Raw genomic sequence first — 18,889 nt, forward strand, 5'->3', positions numbered from 1 at the left:
TTCCAAACAAGTTATTTGAGCAAATGTGACTTTACTGTTATGTTTCCATCCTGGTAACTGAGTATGGTGCATCTGTCTCTTCAAGAACGCTTCACCCACCAGAGTCCCCTGTAGCTGGTATGAAGAATCAGACCAGCATCCTGCTAGGTTATGGGTCCATCAGCTGGAAGATACCCCTGAATTTAGACTAATGGCTGGGCTTGCTCTCTTTACTATGACCATAATTTCTCTTAGGTACTAGAAGGAAAACGCTGTGTAATAAGCAGAGTTCTAATAAATGAAATGCTAGTTTCCCTCTAAAAGAAAACAAAAAAGTCCTTGACAAGTTAAAGGGATTTTTTTTATTACTTGTATGGTGAAAACATCATGTTCTTTTTCAGAAAAACTGGGAAAATAGTTTCAAAATATTTGATACTTGCACTTGGTTTAAAGCACTCTAGCCTGACCTCTGTGGACTTAGACTCACAAAAAAGTATTTTAAATAGTAGTCTTAAAGAGGCTGATGTTTACTTAGGAGAAAGCTTTAATTGTCTAATAATTTTTTTGTGGTATGATCTTTGTTTGGCTATTATCCAGAAACTTTCAACAACATGATCTGTTTCTTTACAATTTTTGCACTCTAATGTTTTCAGAATGTCATGTATGACTTCATAGGTCTCCTTCCTATCCCCCAAGTAGAACAGTTTGGTTTCTTTCAGTTATTATCCTCTCAATTTGAGTCATCTGAGTTTAGCTAAAGAAATTAAAAGCTTTAGCAAAAAAAAAAAAAAGCCTAAAATAAGTTTCTTACCTCTGTTCTAAACTATTAAATACATCAGATGTCTGATGAAGCCAAAGATCCCCTTTCATCCTTTCATATGCAATTTACATCTTAGATAAAGCTGGTGCAGATCAGCTAACAAGTTTCCCTGTTTCTTATGTGCTACAGCTACTGCTCGGGTTCCTTTGGATAGGAATTGGTCTTAACTAGGTTTCAGCATTGTTTCAGATTATCAGGAACAGTTTGCTTGGATGTGGCCAATTTGTAATGTGAATTGTGAAAGGAAGTTCATTATGGCTTATTTCTATCAAAAAGATTATTTCTATGAAACTAGATTGACAGACCTGAAGCAAGTGCTCTATAACTCTTTTCCTAATGGTATCTGTAATGGTCAAATATTGCAGCAAAGCCAAAGAAAGGATATAAATGTACTACTTGGACTATATTCTTCCTATTTCATTTTTCTTCAGAGGAGAAAAGTATATGGGAATGTGGCAAGACGATCTTTGCCAAGGCAATGGTGTTGTGGTTACTCAGTTTGGACTGTATTACGAAGGAGCCTTCAGCACCAACAAAATGATGGTGAGTTGACACCAGACTCTGCTATAGTGACTTTGCCTCTAAGTGTGGTAGCTTCCTGGGGTAGATTGAGTGTACCTTAGGCTGTGTAAACCCTCTGTTCTTCTAACCTCCTGTTGTCCTGGCTTTTTAAACTGTCTTTATAATCCCTGCTCTGTTTCACCTAGGACTACTTCAGAAACTGCTTTTAAAAAAAATTATTATTAGCTAAGAATTAGTAGCAGGTTTTTCAGTGTATCTTTAAATCTACGGTCTGGCCTTCTGTTATAATTACTGTTTTGTGTTCTTTATGATTCTCTTTATAGGGGACTGGAATTCTGCTTTCTGAGGATGATACAGTCTATGAAGGGGAATTTTCAGATAACTGGACCCTGAGTGGAAAGGTTGGTATTACAGTTGTTGCTTGTAAACTCTTCACATCTAAAAAAAAAAAAAGAGTCTCTTTCCTTGTAATTTGGTTCCCAATGGATTTCAGTTTAAAATTTTTTACTATCTTCTCTTAAGGGAACGCTGACCTTGCCAAATGGAGATTATATTGAAGGTATCTTCAGTGGAGAATGGGGATCTGGGATAAAAATCACAGGAACCTACTTCAAACCTAGCTTGTATGAGAATGAGAAGGACAAACCTAAAGCATTGTGAGTGTTGAATAAGAAATAATTTCTCATATGGTTCAATAATACTTCGGAACATAACTATTGTCTTTTTTCAAAGGCCAGTTAAAAATACTTTTTCCAAAGAAACAGTGAGATTTTGAAAGTATTTTTTTCTTTTTCATTTCTCTTCCCTCCTGCATAGGAAAAAAAAATAAGATAAAAATCTTCTTTATGGCTGTTCTTGCTTTAACTACTACTCGAATATGCAAGTAACAGCATGAAATTCCAGGATAGCTGACATGCTGCTACTGTCCTGTAGCAGTCTCAGATTTTTGTATTTATATCTGACTATTAGAACCTGAGTTCTCAGCTGCTGATGACGTTTGAGATGCGGAGGAGGACTGAGTTACATTTGAGTGATAAAGTCAAATCGCAGACCTCCCTGCCTTCTGCCAGTTATTCTGTTGGTAAATTAATTCCTTTAATGTGTCATTTAATAATGCCAGTAGGAGTACCTTTGGACAGAATTAGCTAGTTATCACACCTCTTCCAAACAATTCATAAGAAAATAGTAGAAAAATCTGCTGAATGGCAAAAGAGAGCATTTCAACACCTTGGCAAAGATAATGTTGAAAAGTACCCATATAACCTTATTTATAGCAGATGCATTGGGTCAATTTGCGTAATTATCTCTGGGAGGAAAAAACATATTTGTTTTATTTAAGTCATAATTGAGATATCTTTGAGTAGAAGAAACTTAAGTAAATTTAATGAGTTAGTGAAATTTCACTATTTGGTAGCACTATATACCGATTTACAATAGTAGTAATTCTTGTACAGGATTCAGTATCTTTGAAGCATACTCTCAAATTTCAGATTAAAATGGGAAACACAGCTCTAATGTTTTTACCTAGATTACTTCTTAGTATGCTTCCTGAAGCATTCACTGGTAATTTGCTTTGACAGTGCTGACACCTACAACAGGATGTAAAGTTAAGCAGGCCTCCCTGCTGAACTGAACACTTGCAACCTTAGCAGCTGTCTGCTTTTTACCCCAGTAGGGAGTCTATGAATAAATGTATGTACGTATTTGTGAAGATTGCTTGTGAAATAAGGGTTTCATCTACCCTTTTCAGGCTCTCTTGAAGTTGAAAATCTTCTGGTAAAATTTGTGAAAAGGCTTAGAGCCTACTTTTTCTGCTTTGTGAAATTGGAAACATGGGGAAATATCAGTGTTGCTAGCGCTCATCTCAAACATGGTGGAAAAATATTAATGAAAGGTCTGACAATTTCTGACACTTGATTTAAATCAAGATAGAATTGTTAACCCTGACAGCATTTATTTGCTTTATGAAATCTTTTCAAAGCCCCAAATTTTGTTATATGTCTGAGACATCTGTATATACGTGGGGAGGACGACAGTTCTTGGTTTTCCTTTTGGCTATAGAGGATGCCTGAGCACTGGCTGTCAGTGAAAAGATGCCTGAGCTGGTTTTACTCTCTACTAGTACATCCCAAACATGGCATGCAACATCAGAGGTAGTTTCTACTTCAGGGACAGAAGCTATATATCCATTCTTGGTATTTACTGTGTAGCTATGCTATTTGTACATTCCAGGAGAGTGAGATATTTGGGGCATTTTCGCACTATGTATTTGTTATATGAATGTGTCCTGAGCCTTCTGAATGAATACCAGTGGTGAAGATAAGCCCAGTTAAGTGCAATATGTTCTGTTTTCTTGGAAATCAAACCAGTCCTTTTTGTGTTTAAACAAATACGTTTCTTGGAATACTACAAAAAGAGTAAGACTGACTTGTCTAATGTAATAAGGTTCATAGTTGTTACCACATGTAGGTATTAAAAACATTTTAATCTTGTGACATCATAATATTTTACATGGATTAATGTATGTTAGTTAGCAAGGAAGAAAAATTTAAGGATCAGTACAACTTTTTGTAAGTTCTTTTTTAAAAGGTTTTGAAAGTCAAGGCGTTAATAAAATAGATTCTAGATTTATTCATAGTGATAAACTTGATTCACAGTAGAGACTGTTAAGTATATCAGCTTTTGGTAAAATAGGATGAGAGATTAGATTGATATAAGCCATGGGTGGTTTTCAGAGTTGAATGTGTTGTTTCATGACTGTTCGATTTTTGACTAACGGGTCATTTTATTAGGCGGAAACTGGGGATCCTGGCAGTGCCTCCTGATGAGAAATGGAAGGCAGTATTTGAAGAGTGCTGGAACCAGCTAGGTTGTGAGACCCCGGGCCAGGGGGACAGATGGAAGGCTTGGGACAACATTGCGGTGGCTCTGACCACCAACCGACGGCAACACAGAGACAGGTTGGTTCCCAGACAATGTCGTCAGCAAGATGAAGAAAGTATTGAGAAAGAACCTGGAATCTCACTCTACTCTAGACTAGTAACTCTAACTGTAAAAGTTCAGTTAAAACAACAACAAATCCTAAACAAAATCAGAACTCGTAATACTCTGCACTATAAACCCGTTTGGCAACATACTGATATCTAGAGTTAGTTAAGTTGTTAGCATCAAGTTTTTTTCCTACTGTATGTCTTAATAAATAATCTGTACAATGTCTTTGTCCTTTTTATAACTACAGTCCAGAATTATTGAGCCGCTCGCATACTCAGACACTGGAAAGTTTGGAGTTCATTCCACAACACATTGGTGCCTTCACCCTGGAAAAATATGAAAATATAAAAAAATATTTGATAAAGGTATTGTCACTCTCAAATGCTCACATAGCTTGTTGGTAAGGTATGATATCAATGTCACTTTGTAATAGCTTTCCTTAATTCCTTCCGTATTTGCGTTCTTATAATCCATGTTGTAATCGTTCATATTTGCTCATAATTTACTAATCTATTGAATTAAAATCCACAGGTAAGACCAGAATCATTATATACCTAATGGATACTGCCTTACAGTCAGTTTCTGCTTAGTTACTGCTTTAGTTCGTATACACTGGATCACAGCAAAGCATCTTGAAATACTTACCAATTATTGCTTGTTGATTTTAATAGTACTGGACAGATGACTTGTCTTAGTAGTAGTGCAAGTTCTTGTACTGTTTGACTCCTCTGAGCCGTATGCAGCTAATACATAGATTTTATAATCCAAATGGCAATTTGTTAATATAGCTCACTTTTTGATGTATTTGTAATATTTTTTTTCAAAGCCTGTTGTTGGATCTCTGACCCATCTCTCTTGAATTCCATTTTTTTGTGTATGTCTGACATTGACCTATCTGACTGACCAATTAATAACTTTCACCTCAGGCTTGTGATACTCCTCTCCATCCATTGGGCAAGCTGGTGGAAACACTAGTAGCCGTCTACAGAATGACTTATGTTGGAGTAGGAGCTAATCGACGATTACTGCAGGAGGCTGTAAGAGAGATAAAGTCCTACCTCAAACGCATCTTCCAGTTGGTTAGGTAAGGAGACTTTACTTTTCAAGTCAAACTACTGCTGGGTTAATTAAAGATGTCTCATCTACTGAAACTGTCTAGTATTTATGCAGTCCAAGTGCACTAGTATCTTTACTCTGTTTTGGGAATTGCTTTTATTTCCTTAACCTTTTTAAGGAGTCCTTGAATATTCTGTCAAAATAGAAAAATTAAAATCTTCACCACGCATCTTACATTGTACTTTAAAATATGGCTGTAAGAAGCTCGCCTTCGATGTGAATTTCCAATTTAGTGTCTCTGGGTATCCATGCTGTGCAAAGGCGGTGTTCAAAGGGTGTAGAATAATAGCAAGGACGGGGACTCCCAGTGTATTCCATTGAAGTTCTTACCAACACGGATGAGCAATGTTCTTATGAAGTATTTGCATAGATTCTTGAGAGCAATTACAGCTTTAATTGAGTCCTGCCAATCTGAAAGCAGGAGTACTCCAAATTGTTAACCATTAGAAGCCTTGTCTGGAGGGAAGTGATGTCAAGGTAGGAAGGGTATCTTTGGCTTTGGAGGAATTGGCCTTCATAAGCTTCCCTTCAGGTAGATCGTATTGTACATCTGTCAGCTATGCTGTCTTAGTCCACCGTGTATTATTTCAGCTGACTTTTCTTTTCTCTCCAATCTTGCCTTCTAATGCTGTGACTTGTAGAAACTGCATGAAATGAAATCATATGTTATTTATGTGTATTGCCATTTAGGTTCTTGTTTCCTGATCTTCCGGAAGAGGGCAGCACAATTCCATTTCTGGCAACAGAGACAAAGGGAAGGCGATCATTTTGCAGTGGGAAATCTGACTCCAGATCAGAATCTCCTGAGCCGGGGTACATGAAGGAAAAAAACTGAACTAAGGAAGGCTTCATTTTATTTCTGTTGAGTTTTTTCTTGGGTGGGGTATGAAAGATAAGCAGGTGTTTAACTGATGGATATAAGCAGATTATTTTTTTTTCCTTTGGTTCTGATGACAGATTCTGATAAGCAAACTTCCACATGATGGTTGCAATAAGCATTTCATCCCTGTTCCATGCAATGATTCGTTACTTTAACCCAGACTTGCTTTTGTCTGTTGTGGGTAAACAAGTTCAGGCTTGGGCCTGGGCTTCAGAAAACTGTTTGGCATATGAGCACGGCAGTAATGCAGATCTGGTGCACGTGTACTGCAAATAGACAGTCACATGGAGCTCACCCCTGAGTCCATCATTGTCCTGTCCGCAGCAGCCTCAGGTGTGGTCAAAACAAGGAAGAGGGACCAGTAGAGAGATCCTTCTGAGACAGGCTCCGGTGGCCTGCGCAGATGGTATTAGGAGGCACCTTGAGTTCAGCTTTCCCTATTAGGATTATAGCTTGATGCCAAGCAACTGCCGACTTTGTGAAGCCGGCAGTGTGTGGAGATAGGTCAGGTAACTTCATGGGTTTTAGCCTTTTTTCTAGCTTGTGCTTTGAAGATAAAGCTCAGCTGTCAGCAGAGTGGCTCAGAATGGGGGCTAAATGATTAGCATGAAGATACAAGTAAAACTTGAACTATAATATAGTACAGCATTCAGCTTTTACATTATACAAGGAAGAACGTTAACCTTCTGTTTAAAACACATAAACTACAAAAAGCCTGTACCACAACCCCTGCCCCAAACCCACTTGTATGTGGATTGTAAAGGAAAATTACTCCTAAATATTTCTTAGCACAGATGCTGTTTGATGGATTTGTACTTACTTTATTATTATTCTCCCTCATAGAACAGGCTTATGCTAAATTAAAGTTTTGTTCCAATGATTTCTTTTTTATTCAATTTTTATAGACAGGTTTTTAAAATGTCTTCCTCTTCAAACCACCCCCTCTCTTTTTTTTTTTTAATAGCTATGTGGTGACCAGTTTTGGCTTGCTGCTCCCTGTATTACTGCCACGACTCTATCCTCCTCTATTTATGTTGTATGCCTTAGACAACGAGCGTGAGGAAGATATTTACTGGGAATGTGTTTTACGTTTAAACAAACAAACTGATATGGCTCTTCTAAGTTTTCTTGGAGTGCAAGCGTGAGTATGCTTCAACAATAAAACACAACTTAGAAAAAGATTATGGCATGTAATTAGATAAAGCAGCTAAAAAACCCCTATTGTCTAAAGTGCTTTTCTTTGATTAAAATGCATCCAAACATATCTTTGAGCTCGCTAGTATGGTTGAGAGAGTGAATCAAAACTTCCCTCTTCCAAAAAGGGGGAGGGGGGGGCGGAGGAAAAAAAGATTGGCATTGGTACAAAAACCAGAGTGAGGCATTTCAAACTAGGCTGTTTTCCAGCTATTTGTGCTAGATGTAGTTGATCCTGTAGAAAAAGCTGCTGTATCTCATAGAAGAACATGATAAAGCATTTTTCACTTTATGAAAGTGAAGTTAAGGCTCTGCTCTCTCAATAGACTTATGTTGGGTTTCTTCCAGGAAATTTTGGCCAGGAACTGTATCCATCCTTGGAGAGAGTAGAAAGGTATGTTCATTGGGCCTTTACTTAGTATACTTTGCCCAGTGCTTCTTTCAAGAAGCTGAAATCATGAAGAAACGGTCAAAGAATTTTTGACCAGGCTTTTTGCTTAAGAGATGCTATACTATCTTGTTTCCCTAAAATCTGCCAGCTAATTAAAAGCTACATTAGTGATTTCTTACAATAGCTGTCAGTCCAGCTTTGTCACTTGCTGTCTTACTCTGTAATGAATTCTAATTCAGAAGGACATTTGCTTGGTCTCCAATTATGACAGTGGGAGAATAAAAGTCTACCAAGGAAATTTTCAAGCTGGTTGCTTAAGAGGGTCATAGCATTGTGTACTTTCTGATTAGGAGAATAATTGTATAGTTTTTATTCTTAATCATTATCTTGCTGAAAGTGGCTGAACACTGGTCTTGGATGGTAATAGTGTAGCACTCAGTCTCTGTGCTCCAGTAATAGTGGTTTAATAATCATAACTTTGAACAATCTGAATGTTTACAGTATACTTTAAATCATGTCTGTTTATGAATGAGTACACTTTTTTGAAACTTTCAATTTCTTCGAGTTATTTAGATACTCCTGCCTTACAATCACCTCTTCCCTGCTTATAACTGTGGCTTGTGCAAAGTCTGTAATAGTCGGAAGCGTGGCTTTCATCACAGTAGTTGCTGCACATGGACAAGCTGATATTCCGTGATAGAGATTGAGGGTTACAAGGTTGTAATCGTAACCAAAGCTGCTGCTGAACCCCACCCCTAAGGCCATGGGTCCCCAGCAAGACAAGTCTCCTTTTTCCCAAATCATGAGGTTGAAGATTCAAATGATTTACATGATACAAACCTCCACTCAGACTTCAAATGTTAGAAAATCCAGCAATAATGTTTCTTGAGTTACTTCAGATCTTCTGTATTTTCAAGTACTGGGCAAAATTCTTAACAGCTGTCTGAATCCTTCATACTTCCAACTGGTTTCTTTGATTATAGGGTAGAGCCCCTCCACTGTGAAGTACTATGTGGCATGTGTCTTCTCTGAATTATGCAGTGTATGATGCTCTCTGCAGCCATTTCCCTTATTTGCTGGGTCATTCTTTCAATTAAACAGATTTTTTTAGCCAAGACATAATGTTTATCTGTTTCTTTCATCTGTCCAGTTTCCTCATTTCTGTGGATCCACCTGCTCCATTCAGAAAGACTTGGGCTCAGTTGTGTATTAAGAGCTAAATATTTGTTCTTTTCTGTTTGCTCCAAACCTGGGTCTCTGATTATTGACGGCTATGACTTTTCTAGGTTTCAGCCATTTCAGTCTTACGGTTCCCTCTTGATTGTTAACCATTAAGATTTAACGATTCTTAGTTTTACTTGACCTGGAAGATATCCAGACCCCTCACTGATTCTCATAACATACTGAGGAATTCAGTACAGGCTTTTCTGAATTTTAAGTGAAACTCATACAAATTATATGTAGGCCGATTTCCTAGATTACTTTTGCATCTAAGCACACTTCTTTGCACTGGAAAACTGGAAAGAAAAGTCTTTTATGCCAGTGTTGCATGATACACTGCCTTTCTGCTGCTGCTGCGTAGCGAGGTTGTTAAACCTGCAGATGAATCCTCTTGTGATTACACAGGTATCATCAAATACAAAAGATGCCTGCTTTGCCTCTGCAGTTGAATGTTTACAGCAAATCAGGTAACTCTCTGAAATTTGTCTTTTAGTGTTTTACTGTTCCTGCTATAGTTGCATCTTGTTTACTTGATTATAATCCTTTACCTGTCACATTTTCATTGTTCACCTTCGTAAGAGAAGTCACCAAGAAGTTTCCGAGTTCCTACTAAAAACATCAGCAAATTCTCCCAAAGAGGAATGAAATACAGCCTCACAGATGTGGCTGAGAGATGGGTCCATAGGACACTATTTAGAATCAAAAGTGTGAGGATGGTTAATCAAATATGCATGTGAATTTCTAAACAGTTACGGCAAAATGGCCTGTGTATGGGGATCTTTTCTGTGTCTGTTAGCTGACATAAGGAATTCTGCAGTAAGAATATAAGTAGAAATTAAAAGGGTTTTAGAAAGGAATTTTTCCCCCTTTACCACTGTGTTAAAACATCTTAAAACTGTGAAGACAGTCGCGCTTGCAGTAGCGTGCCTTGTTGTGGTGTGAACAACCTGGCTTATCTTCTTGGGCAGGGGGACACACTAACGAGCAAATTGTCTTCAAAATGTCACAGCAAAAAGCAGATATGTAACTTGTTATTGTTATCCGGGTTTGCTCTTGCTCTCCAAACAGTACCACATTTACCCCAGCTGACAAGTTGAAGGTGATCCAGCAGACTTTCGAAGAGATTTCTCAGAATGTTCTTGAGACTCTTCAGGAAGATTTCCTGTGGTCCATGGATGACTTATTTCCTGTTTTTCTCTATGTGGTGCTACGAGCCAGGTAGGCACTATGAGTGGCATCACTCATAAGCTGAGCATAGGCAGTATGAGCGCGTTTACCTCATTAAACGCTCCTGCTTCTCGTTGCTGGCTTTTTGTAACTTACTAAACTTTCTGTTTTGCCTGTTTGCTTTGGCCTGAAAAATGTTTGAACAGTAACCTGTGAAATGGCTGTGACGTTGGAATGAGGTTAGGGAAAAGCATGGGTTTTGCATAACGCCGTGTACAGAAAGCAAAACCATTATAATGGTATCTTTTTCTCACCTGTTTTCTTTCTCTTTCCCCCATGTGACAGGATAAGGAATTTGGGGTCTGAGGTGCACTTAATTGAAGACCTGATGGATCCTTATCTGCAGCATGGGGAGCAAGGAATCATGTTCACTACCTTGAAGGTATGAAAATTTTTCAGTGTTATTAAAAGCTTTCTTTGGAAATCGATCAGCTTTGGGCAGTGATGATCAGATTAGGACAATTGTGTGAACATCAGTTTGTAACTACTTTGACGCTTTTATTGAAGTTTCTACCTAGGATGAGCAAGGAAACTTAGAGTTGTGTGGAGCTTTTCTGTGGGGTTTTTTTGGAGGGAGGCTGATAACCTGAAACTTAAAAATCTCAAACTGAGCTGCCAGGTGAACATGATTGTATTTTCTGCCTGTGCAAACTGGAAATAGCTGGGTGCAGAGGTTTTTTCATAGCTGCTGTTTGTATAGTGCTGCAGAAAGGGAAGGTTTGAGTTGGTTAAAATTTATCAAAGAACCTATGTAGTAGAAGCAGAATCTTATTTTCCATGAGTGCAAGTGTTGTCAGAGACATTTATATTAAGTTTCTGGTCATGGCTGACCCAATGCATATTTGAACTAGCATTAAGGAGTGAAGAGCTATCAAGCAGCAGGTCAGGGTATTTATCCAGATGGTAGAAACCTTTGCTTTTTCAGTCTGAGTGCTTTTGAAATGCTTGATCCCTGCATCCTTATCCTGGAAGAAAATGCTTTCTTTTTTGAGCCCTTCTGTCTAAGGGCAAAAAAAGACTATTCAGTGTGCCAAATCACGCTGTCTTGCTTCATTAAGAGGTGGACATAATTTGTAAAAATTTGACATAAAATCTCCTGTTGTTGTTTTTGCTAGTTCACATATCAGAAGGCTCTCATGTGTTGAGTGTCACTGTACCATCACTGCTTGTAGAAAGCCTAGCCTGTTTTCTTGGACAGGAAAAAAAAAAAATCAACCTTTTTTCTGTATGATGCTTTATCACCTTGCTGAGAACTGGTATGTGTGCTAAACTGAACTTTGTTTTAATTCAGGCATGTTACTACCAGATTCAACATGAAAAGCTTACCTAGACCATCGTTTATGACCTGGCTCTGCGGGATAATCTACTCAGTGGAACTTCACTAATACCCACTTTCTTCCCTGAAATGGCACTTAGAAAATACTCTATTACAGGTCTGTTGTTACGGATGAAAATACTCAGTTTCTTCTGAACTGACAGTTTTAAGATTGGAAAACTGCATCCAGCAGCTATCTACAAAGTGGTGATGAAGCAAGAGACTTGGTTTGTCAAGTATTTGCCAAGAAGAAATAATTTCCTATTCTAACAGAAAGATTATTTACTACTTTCCAGTTAAAAATGCTGCAAAAAGGCATGGCATCTACATAAAGTACATGTGAAAGTCTGGACCGCATGGCTTCTAAAGCAGTGGGTTTGTTTTTATTATTCCTGGTTTGTCAACAGAGACATTTAAAGAGAATTAATTGCACCACAGAACCATTCAGTCTTCCTGAATTAAGCTATTATGTTTGTTTATTTAAAAAATAGAAAATTGTTTGTATTTATAATGGGTAACCTGTAGTGTGTTTGGCTGTAAAGGTTTTGAGGCGTCTTTGTTGAACAGAATTGCTGAATGCAGTATTAATGTGCTGCTGTGGAAATAATCACACTGTTGTGGGCTTCCCTGTTTACTAGAATTATAAATATAAAGGCAGTCACCATTCTTTCTGTTTATGAAGTAAATAAATGGCACTGACGCTTCACATTTTGGCACTGAATTAAATGCTCAAAATCTGTAGTGTTCAGTTGCACTGCCCTGAGGTCTGAGGACAGGCACTTTCTCTGGAAGCCCATGTGACAGGAGAAGGGGGAATGTGCTCTTGAACAAGCTGACAATGAATCAGGTTTGGGACTTTTGCCTGTGAACTTATTGTCCGAGTGAAAAAAAACTAACCTTGTTGTATTTTTGATCATGTAGAGAACAAGTAATTTCCCTGGAGGATTTTCGTGTGTGTGTTCTTCTGTGGTTTATGGTTAACTTTATTTATATCAATAACACTCATGGATAATTTGGGTATTGTAGGTGCTGTTCTTTACCATGGCTGACTCAAAAAAGGGGGAGGGAGAAACAGACTATAGAATGTTATAACGGCTTAAGTTACATCAAACTACTATAGATAATGCTAATATTTTTGAAATAGTAATCATGGCTTGTGTATCGGCACCTAAATGGAAAGAAACCATATGTCAAAATACTGTTTTAAACAGTGACTGTAATGTAGCAATTTTCATAATAAAGGAAAAAAGACTGGTCTTTCTGAAATTGTTTTTAGCTTTATCAGAGAAGGGGAAAGTAATTCTGGCAACAAGATGGTTTAAAACTTGCTGTACTTGTTATACTCACAACAGACTGTAGAGAGAATAGAAAACAGAGATAAGAGACTTTGTGTTTGCAAACAATTTTTGTTAGCTTATTTTTTAAATTTTTTAAATTACACTGAATAATTTCAGGAGAGAGAAGCAATAGTATGAATAAAAGGGAAGCTATAACAAGAAGTTAATTTGAGAAGGAGGGGAAAAAAGTACAACTAATGCTGGGGAGTATAACGAAGAATAAGGCAGGAATTCATAGAATGGTTAGAGGTGGAAGGGACCTTAAAGATCATCTAGGTCCATCCCCCCTGCCCTGGGCAGGGACACCTCCCACGAGACCAGGCTGCTCAAAGCCCCATCCAGCCTGGCCTTGAACACCTCCAGGAATGGGGCACCCACAGCTTCTCTGGGCAACCTGTTCCAGTGCCTCACCAGAATTTCTTCCTAATATCTAATCTAAATCTCCCCTCCTTCAGTTTAAAACTGTTACCCCTCGTCCTATCGCTACACTCTGTCATAAAGAGTCCCTCCCCATCCTTCCTGTAGGCCCCCTTCAGGTACCAGAAGGCTGCTGTGAGGTGTCCCTGGAGCCTTCTCTTCTCCAGGCTGAACAACCCCAACTCTCTCAGCCTGTCCTCATAGCAGAGGTGCTCCAGCCCTCTGACCATCTTTGTGGCCCTCCTCTGGACCTGTTCCCGACAGGTCCATGTCCTCCTTATGTTGGGGGCTCCAGAGCTGGATGCAGTACTCCAGGTGGGGTCTCACCAGAGCAGAGGGGCAGAATCACCTCCCATGACCTGCTGGCCACGCTTCTTTTGATGCAGCCCAGGATGCAGTTGGCTTTCTGGGCTGCGAGTGCACAGTGCCAGGTCATGTTGAGCTTCTCATCAGCCAAGATCCCCAAGTCCTTCTCCTCAGGGCTGCTCTCAATCCATTCTCCTCCCAGCCTGTATTTGTGCTTGGGCTTGCACCAACCCACTTGCAGGACCTTGGCCTTGTTGAGCTCCATGAGGTTTGCATGGGCCCACCTCTCAAGCCTGTCCAGGTCTGTCTGGACGGCATCCCTTCCCTCCACTGTGTTGACCCCTCCACACAGCTTGGTGTCATTGGCAAACTTGCTGAGGGTGCACTCAGTCCCACTGTTCATGTCACCAACAAAGATGTTAAACAGCACCAGTCCCCATTCTGACCCCTGAGGAACGCTACTTGTCACTGGTTCCACTTGGACATCAAGCCATTGACCACAACTCTTTAAGTGCAACCATCCAGCTGATTCCTTATCCACCAAGTGGTCCATTCACGTTCCCCACCAGTCCCTCCTTGATGAGAATAAGGTCCAGCATGGTACCTCTCCTCGTTAGCTGCTCTATCACTTGGAGAAGGAAGTTATCATCAATGCATTCCAGGAATCTCCTGGATTGCTTATGCCCTCCTGTGTTGTCCCTCCAATATGAAGTCCCCCATAAGGACCAGGGCTTGTGAACGTGAGGCTGCTCCTATCTGTCTATAGAGGGCCTCATCCACTTGGTCTTCCTGATCAGGTGGCCTGTAGCAGACCCCCACCGTAACCTCATCTCTCCCTTTAATCCAGACCCATAAGCTCTCGGTGGGCTCCTCGTCCATCGCCAGAAGGAGCTCCATGCACTCCAGCTGGTCATTGACATAGAAGGTGACACCCCTCCTTGTTTCCCCTGCCTGTCCTTCCTGAAGAGTCTGTATCCTTCCATTCCAACACTTGGAACTTCCAACATTCCAACACTTAATATTTTTGACGCTTCCCAACATTCGAACAGTTGCTCTTTTGTGCTAGATGCAGCCTTTCTGTGCAATCGTCTCTTAAAAGTCAATGTACAAAACATATTTAACTGAAACGCGTAGGAGCAGAACTGCTCTTTGAAAAGGAGCGATGCTGAACAGCTGAGTAAATCAGTGGCAATCATTTTCATCTGCAAAGATCTGAATTCAGGATTTATTTCACCTTTTGTAGAAGTGTAATCAGTAAAAACAGGTTTATTTTTTTTTAACTATTTTTTTTTTCTCCTGCAACTGTTCAGGGTCAGTGTTTGTTGTCTTCAGATGTTTTGGGAGAAAGGAACGATTTTAATCCTCAGCTTTGATATGCCAAAAGCTTTGTTTCATATGACCTTACTCCCACACAGATTCTGTGCCTTCAACTGAGAATGTCCTAGAGATGGGAAGTTTTTCTATAATCTTTCTGCCTTTCAAGAAGGAAGTGTATCTACCTGATATGTAGCAACTTCAAATGTTTCATTTCATTCACTGAATATTGCAAAGTTGAGAACTAAAAGAATACGACAGCTTTTACATATTTTTATATAGATATGTATATATAAACACACGCAACCTCTCATAAAAATAGTGATATAGCATATAAATTTAGCTTGCTGATTAATGGAAGCAGGCAGCCTGGCCTGGATTATTTTTGGCCTTTCTGATATATAGCGCAGTTATTAGCTGAAGAGAATCCTAGGATTAAATGTGCTTCTGACACAGATTCCACTTTACAGCCTACGTGGGCTGTGATGCATTAGGAAATCAGTACAGACCAGCTTTGATTTCTGTAGCTAACAAAGAAATTAGTTAACCTGCAGGACTCCTCTGTCTGTATCGCTTCATGGTAATTACTTTTTTCTCATCTTTACCTCTTTTTTTTCCTGAAATTGAAAGCCGGATATTTCTTGTGGTGCAGCAGAAATCCCGTACCCAGCAGCGGAAGATCAATGTCATGGTATTACCGATTCTCATTGGAATTGCAGCCGTGGTAGCTGAAGACAGACCCTAAGAGCTGAGCGCCCTATTGACTGGGAAAGTTGCTGAGAATAAGAAACTACTTAAGTGGGAGACAACTTAAAGTAGGCTTTTTATGCAAGAAAAGGGTTAAGGGGATTTGTTCTCTTCTCCCTGGTAATGAGTAGTTCTAAGGTTAGGTTTCTGCGGATTAGAAAGGAGAGGATGTGCATAGATTAGCTCGGGCAGTGAGGTTACTTGCTTACTAACATCCCACAAATACTCTTTCCCTCTGGAAATCCTGCAGGAGCTGAACATGGTGTATTCTGCAGTGTTTGCAGGTAAGAAAATACGCACCCTACTGAAACCATTGTACTGCACGGATGCATTTCCCCCATGCAACTGCGAAATTTAGTTTCTTCTAATAGCCATGGCAAAGCTAATTCAACTTGTGTTACCTGTTTAATTCCCATTAGCTAAATATTAGAGAGATGTATGAATGGGGAGCAGGAGCTCAAACGAGAATTTTTTCCTCACTCCTAATCTTCACAAAGTATTCTGACTTGAATGCCAGATGCTATACATTATTGACTTATTGTGCCGAAAGTACATTAACTTTCTAACTGTACTTGTTAGAAGCAGTTTAGGGATCTACCTGTTCTGGTATGGTGAGAGATAACGTTGAAGAAAGATACGTGACTGATCTGGGACTGTAAAATAAATCCTTTCTTTGAACCGCCTAGCCATGTACTTCTAAGTTGATTTAGTGTCAATGTGTTGATGTTGTCAGGTGGTTGTTGTTTGGATCTTTTTTTGTTTTTTTTAGTAAGCCCAAGCTGTTGGCAATAAACAGCTGGAAGTAAAGCTGGCTGCCTCACATGACTGGTGCGCTGCTCCCAAGTGTTCGTCTCTTGGCCATTCTCTTGGAATGCGCTGCTCTTTTAGGAGGCGACATGCTAGTGGCAGTTACCCCTGTGTAAATAAGATACTCGCACCACCACTGGAGCTGTACGCTTTTGTTTTAGCAGGAGGCAGAATGAATCATCGCTGAATATATCTGATTACAAAGAGTAATAGCATAACTTGTTCCATCGGCAACCTTACATATGCAGGTGTGATTATCCAAATGTCACAGAATGCCTTACACGAACATAAAATTTAATCAGTCTTTTTTTAACCTGTACCACCTCAGACTTGCAGTAAGTGGTTCTTGGGTCAAGATAAGGATCTATGGTTTCAAAGGATACGTCTCAACCTTTGCTTAAAATGTGTCATTTTATTCCCCTAATATTTAGGCTTGCTTTTTTAATGAAAACACTTTCAAGTCTCAAAAAGTATACAAAAAGCAAGATGGACTAGAAAAAGAAGCTGACAGACTTCGGTGATGAGACAAACCTAATTAAGTTTATTTAATGCAGAACAAAAAAGTGCTGAATGGGGCATGTCATTCAAGAGATGCTGAATGTCTCAGTACTATTTTTTGCCTACTCGGTTTGCTGATTTATAGTGGCTAATTTGCAATAAAAGCTTCCTCAGAGTGTTCCCTGCCCTCAAGCTAATTCCCAGTCTTCAATAAGCCAAATCATTAATTTTGATAAATTTAAAGATACAAGTAGTTTTCCTTGTTAAAAATGCTCAATAACCTTGCCAAGCATCTTAACCAAAGAAGCTTATAACAGCAGGAGGGTTGATGTTCTGAATGTCGGGTTCTGTGGTGTTGTCCCCTTCAGAGGCTTGACAGCATCCAAAATTGTCCATTTGAAGACAATTCTGAGAACTGTATTAAACGCAGGGCTTGGGTTCCCTTGCAGCTCTAGCCTTCTATCAATAAGACCTTCTGGTCTGTCTGACAAATAGGCTCAAGGAATTTCATATTCTACTGCTTAAGGAAGTAAGCCCCGTAGCCCAAATTTGGGATGACTGATGTTTGTAGACATGAGGTGACAGACTCCTTTTGACTCTGAATTCTGGCACGCTCAGCATGGGTATCCAGTTCTGCCCCTAATAACGGGCAAAGAGAAACGTCTTCTACTAATGAGCGTCTGTAATTGTGTGCAACACATGTGAATGGGAAGGACCTTACGCTGGCCGGGAGATTAGTCAAGTAAGCCTTTTAGTAAGAACTTCCATCTAATTTATTTAGATCCCTGGGATGAGGAGACCCTGGGCTCTGGCCTTATAGTCTGTGTAGATATGTGTCTTGGGAAATGAAGGCACAGTAGTAGTTATAAGTTTGTTTGAACTCTGACCTTTCCCCCTGAGCAAGCAATTTAGTAGGTCTTTCTCTAAAGAACTGCACAGAAGCAAGATATTATTCTTACTCTCTTCTGGTAAGGACTTATTCATCATCTGTTGCTGACAGCTGCTGAAACCAGGCTTCACGGTTGGAAGTGGCTTTCCTTTTGTTGTGTGAAAACATGAAACAGCTACTACTTTATGAATGAGGTGAGCTGTGTTTGCTAATAACTTGACAGATTTTCACATTGAAATGCTGCTTCTGTCAGTGTGAGCATAAACTCTGTAGCTTAAAAAGGCAACAATGGATGGAATTCTAACTCTGTGTTTATTATTAACCCTAGAGGCTCTCTGATAGTTATTTCCAAGGATTTCACCCCAAAAGGCAAGCTATCAGCATTCAGTAGCTTTCCCAGGTTTTCTTGGAAATCTGAGGTCAACCTTCACAACAAACAGTGTGTCTAAAACTTCTAAACACTCTCAAGTTAATCCCACATCTCTTCTCTACAGAAGTTGTAGCGATACCGGGAGCTACGAAGCTCTGTGGAAAAAAAAATAAATTAATCTCACGAGTATTTTAAAGCGGTAACAATATTGGTTAGTATTTTAGCAGAACTGGAAGTATTTTAGCATCTCTAGAAACGTTCTTCTTTGTCCCTGGTTGCAGAATGATTTTCAGTGGTGTATTTAAAAATGAAATAACTGTTCAGTAGAAGACTGTAGAATACTACTCCTTTGACAGCAACAGGGTGACTTGCTTGCTTTCGTTTATGTCTTTCCCATTCCAAGTCACTGTGCTGGGGAAGATCTGTCCTAGCTAAGAAGAAATAAATATGATCCAGCTCCCAAAGGCTAAAAGGGACCTTGATTAAGGTATTCCTAAGGCTACACTGCAGACGGTGGTGGTTATTTTTTTTTTTCTCTTTTCCTTTAA

General features: G+C 39.4%; 1 protein-coding gene across 3 annotated transcripts in view; it reads left to right on the top strand.

Moving 5' to 3' along the window:
* The window catches only part of ALS2 (alsin Rho guanine nucleotide exchange factor ALS2), a 47,247-nt gene extending 34,335 nt beyond the window's left edge, over window positions 1-12,912 (top strand). For all 3 annotated transcript variants that reach the window (XM_063340604.1, XM_063340606.1, XM_063340607.1), the window contains 13 exons: window positions 1,231-1,342; window positions 1,645-1,722; window positions 1,844-1,977; window positions 4,114-4,281; window positions 4,560-4,677; window positions 5,239-5,396; window positions 6,119-6,241; window positions 7,273-7,449; window positions 7,851-7,896; window positions 9,520-9,581; window positions 10,183-10,332; window positions 10,627-10,723; window positions 11,633-12,912. In XM_063340604.1, coding sequence (XP_063196674.1) covers window positions 1,231-1,342; window positions 1,645-1,722; window positions 1,844-1,977; window positions 4,114-4,281; window positions 4,560-4,677; window positions 5,239-5,396; window positions 6,119-6,241; window positions 7,273-7,449; window positions 7,851-7,896; window positions 9,520-9,581; window positions 10,183-10,332; window positions 10,627-10,723; window positions 11,633-11,671 — 1,462 coding nt within the window. In that variant the 3' untranslated portion in view covers window positions 11,672-12,912. The remainder of the gene's footprint in view (window positions 1-1,230; window positions 1,343-1,644; window positions 1,723-1,843; window positions 1,978-4,113; window positions 4,282-4,559; window positions 4,678-5,238; window positions 5,397-6,118; window positions 6,242-7,272; window positions 7,450-7,850; window positions 7,897-9,519; window positions 9,582-10,182; window positions 10,333-10,626; window positions 10,724-11,632) is intronic.
* The last annotated feature ends 5,977 nt before the right edge of the window (window positions 12,913-18,889 follow it).

This window comes from Chroicocephalus ridibundus, chromosome 7 (assembly GCF_963924245.1).
Source record: "Chroicocephalus ridibundus chromosome 7, bChrRid1.1, whole genome shotgun sequence".
Classification (NCBI taxonomy): Eukaryota; Metazoa; Chordata; class Aves; order Charadriiformes; family Laridae; genus Chroicocephalus; species Chroicocephalus ridibundus.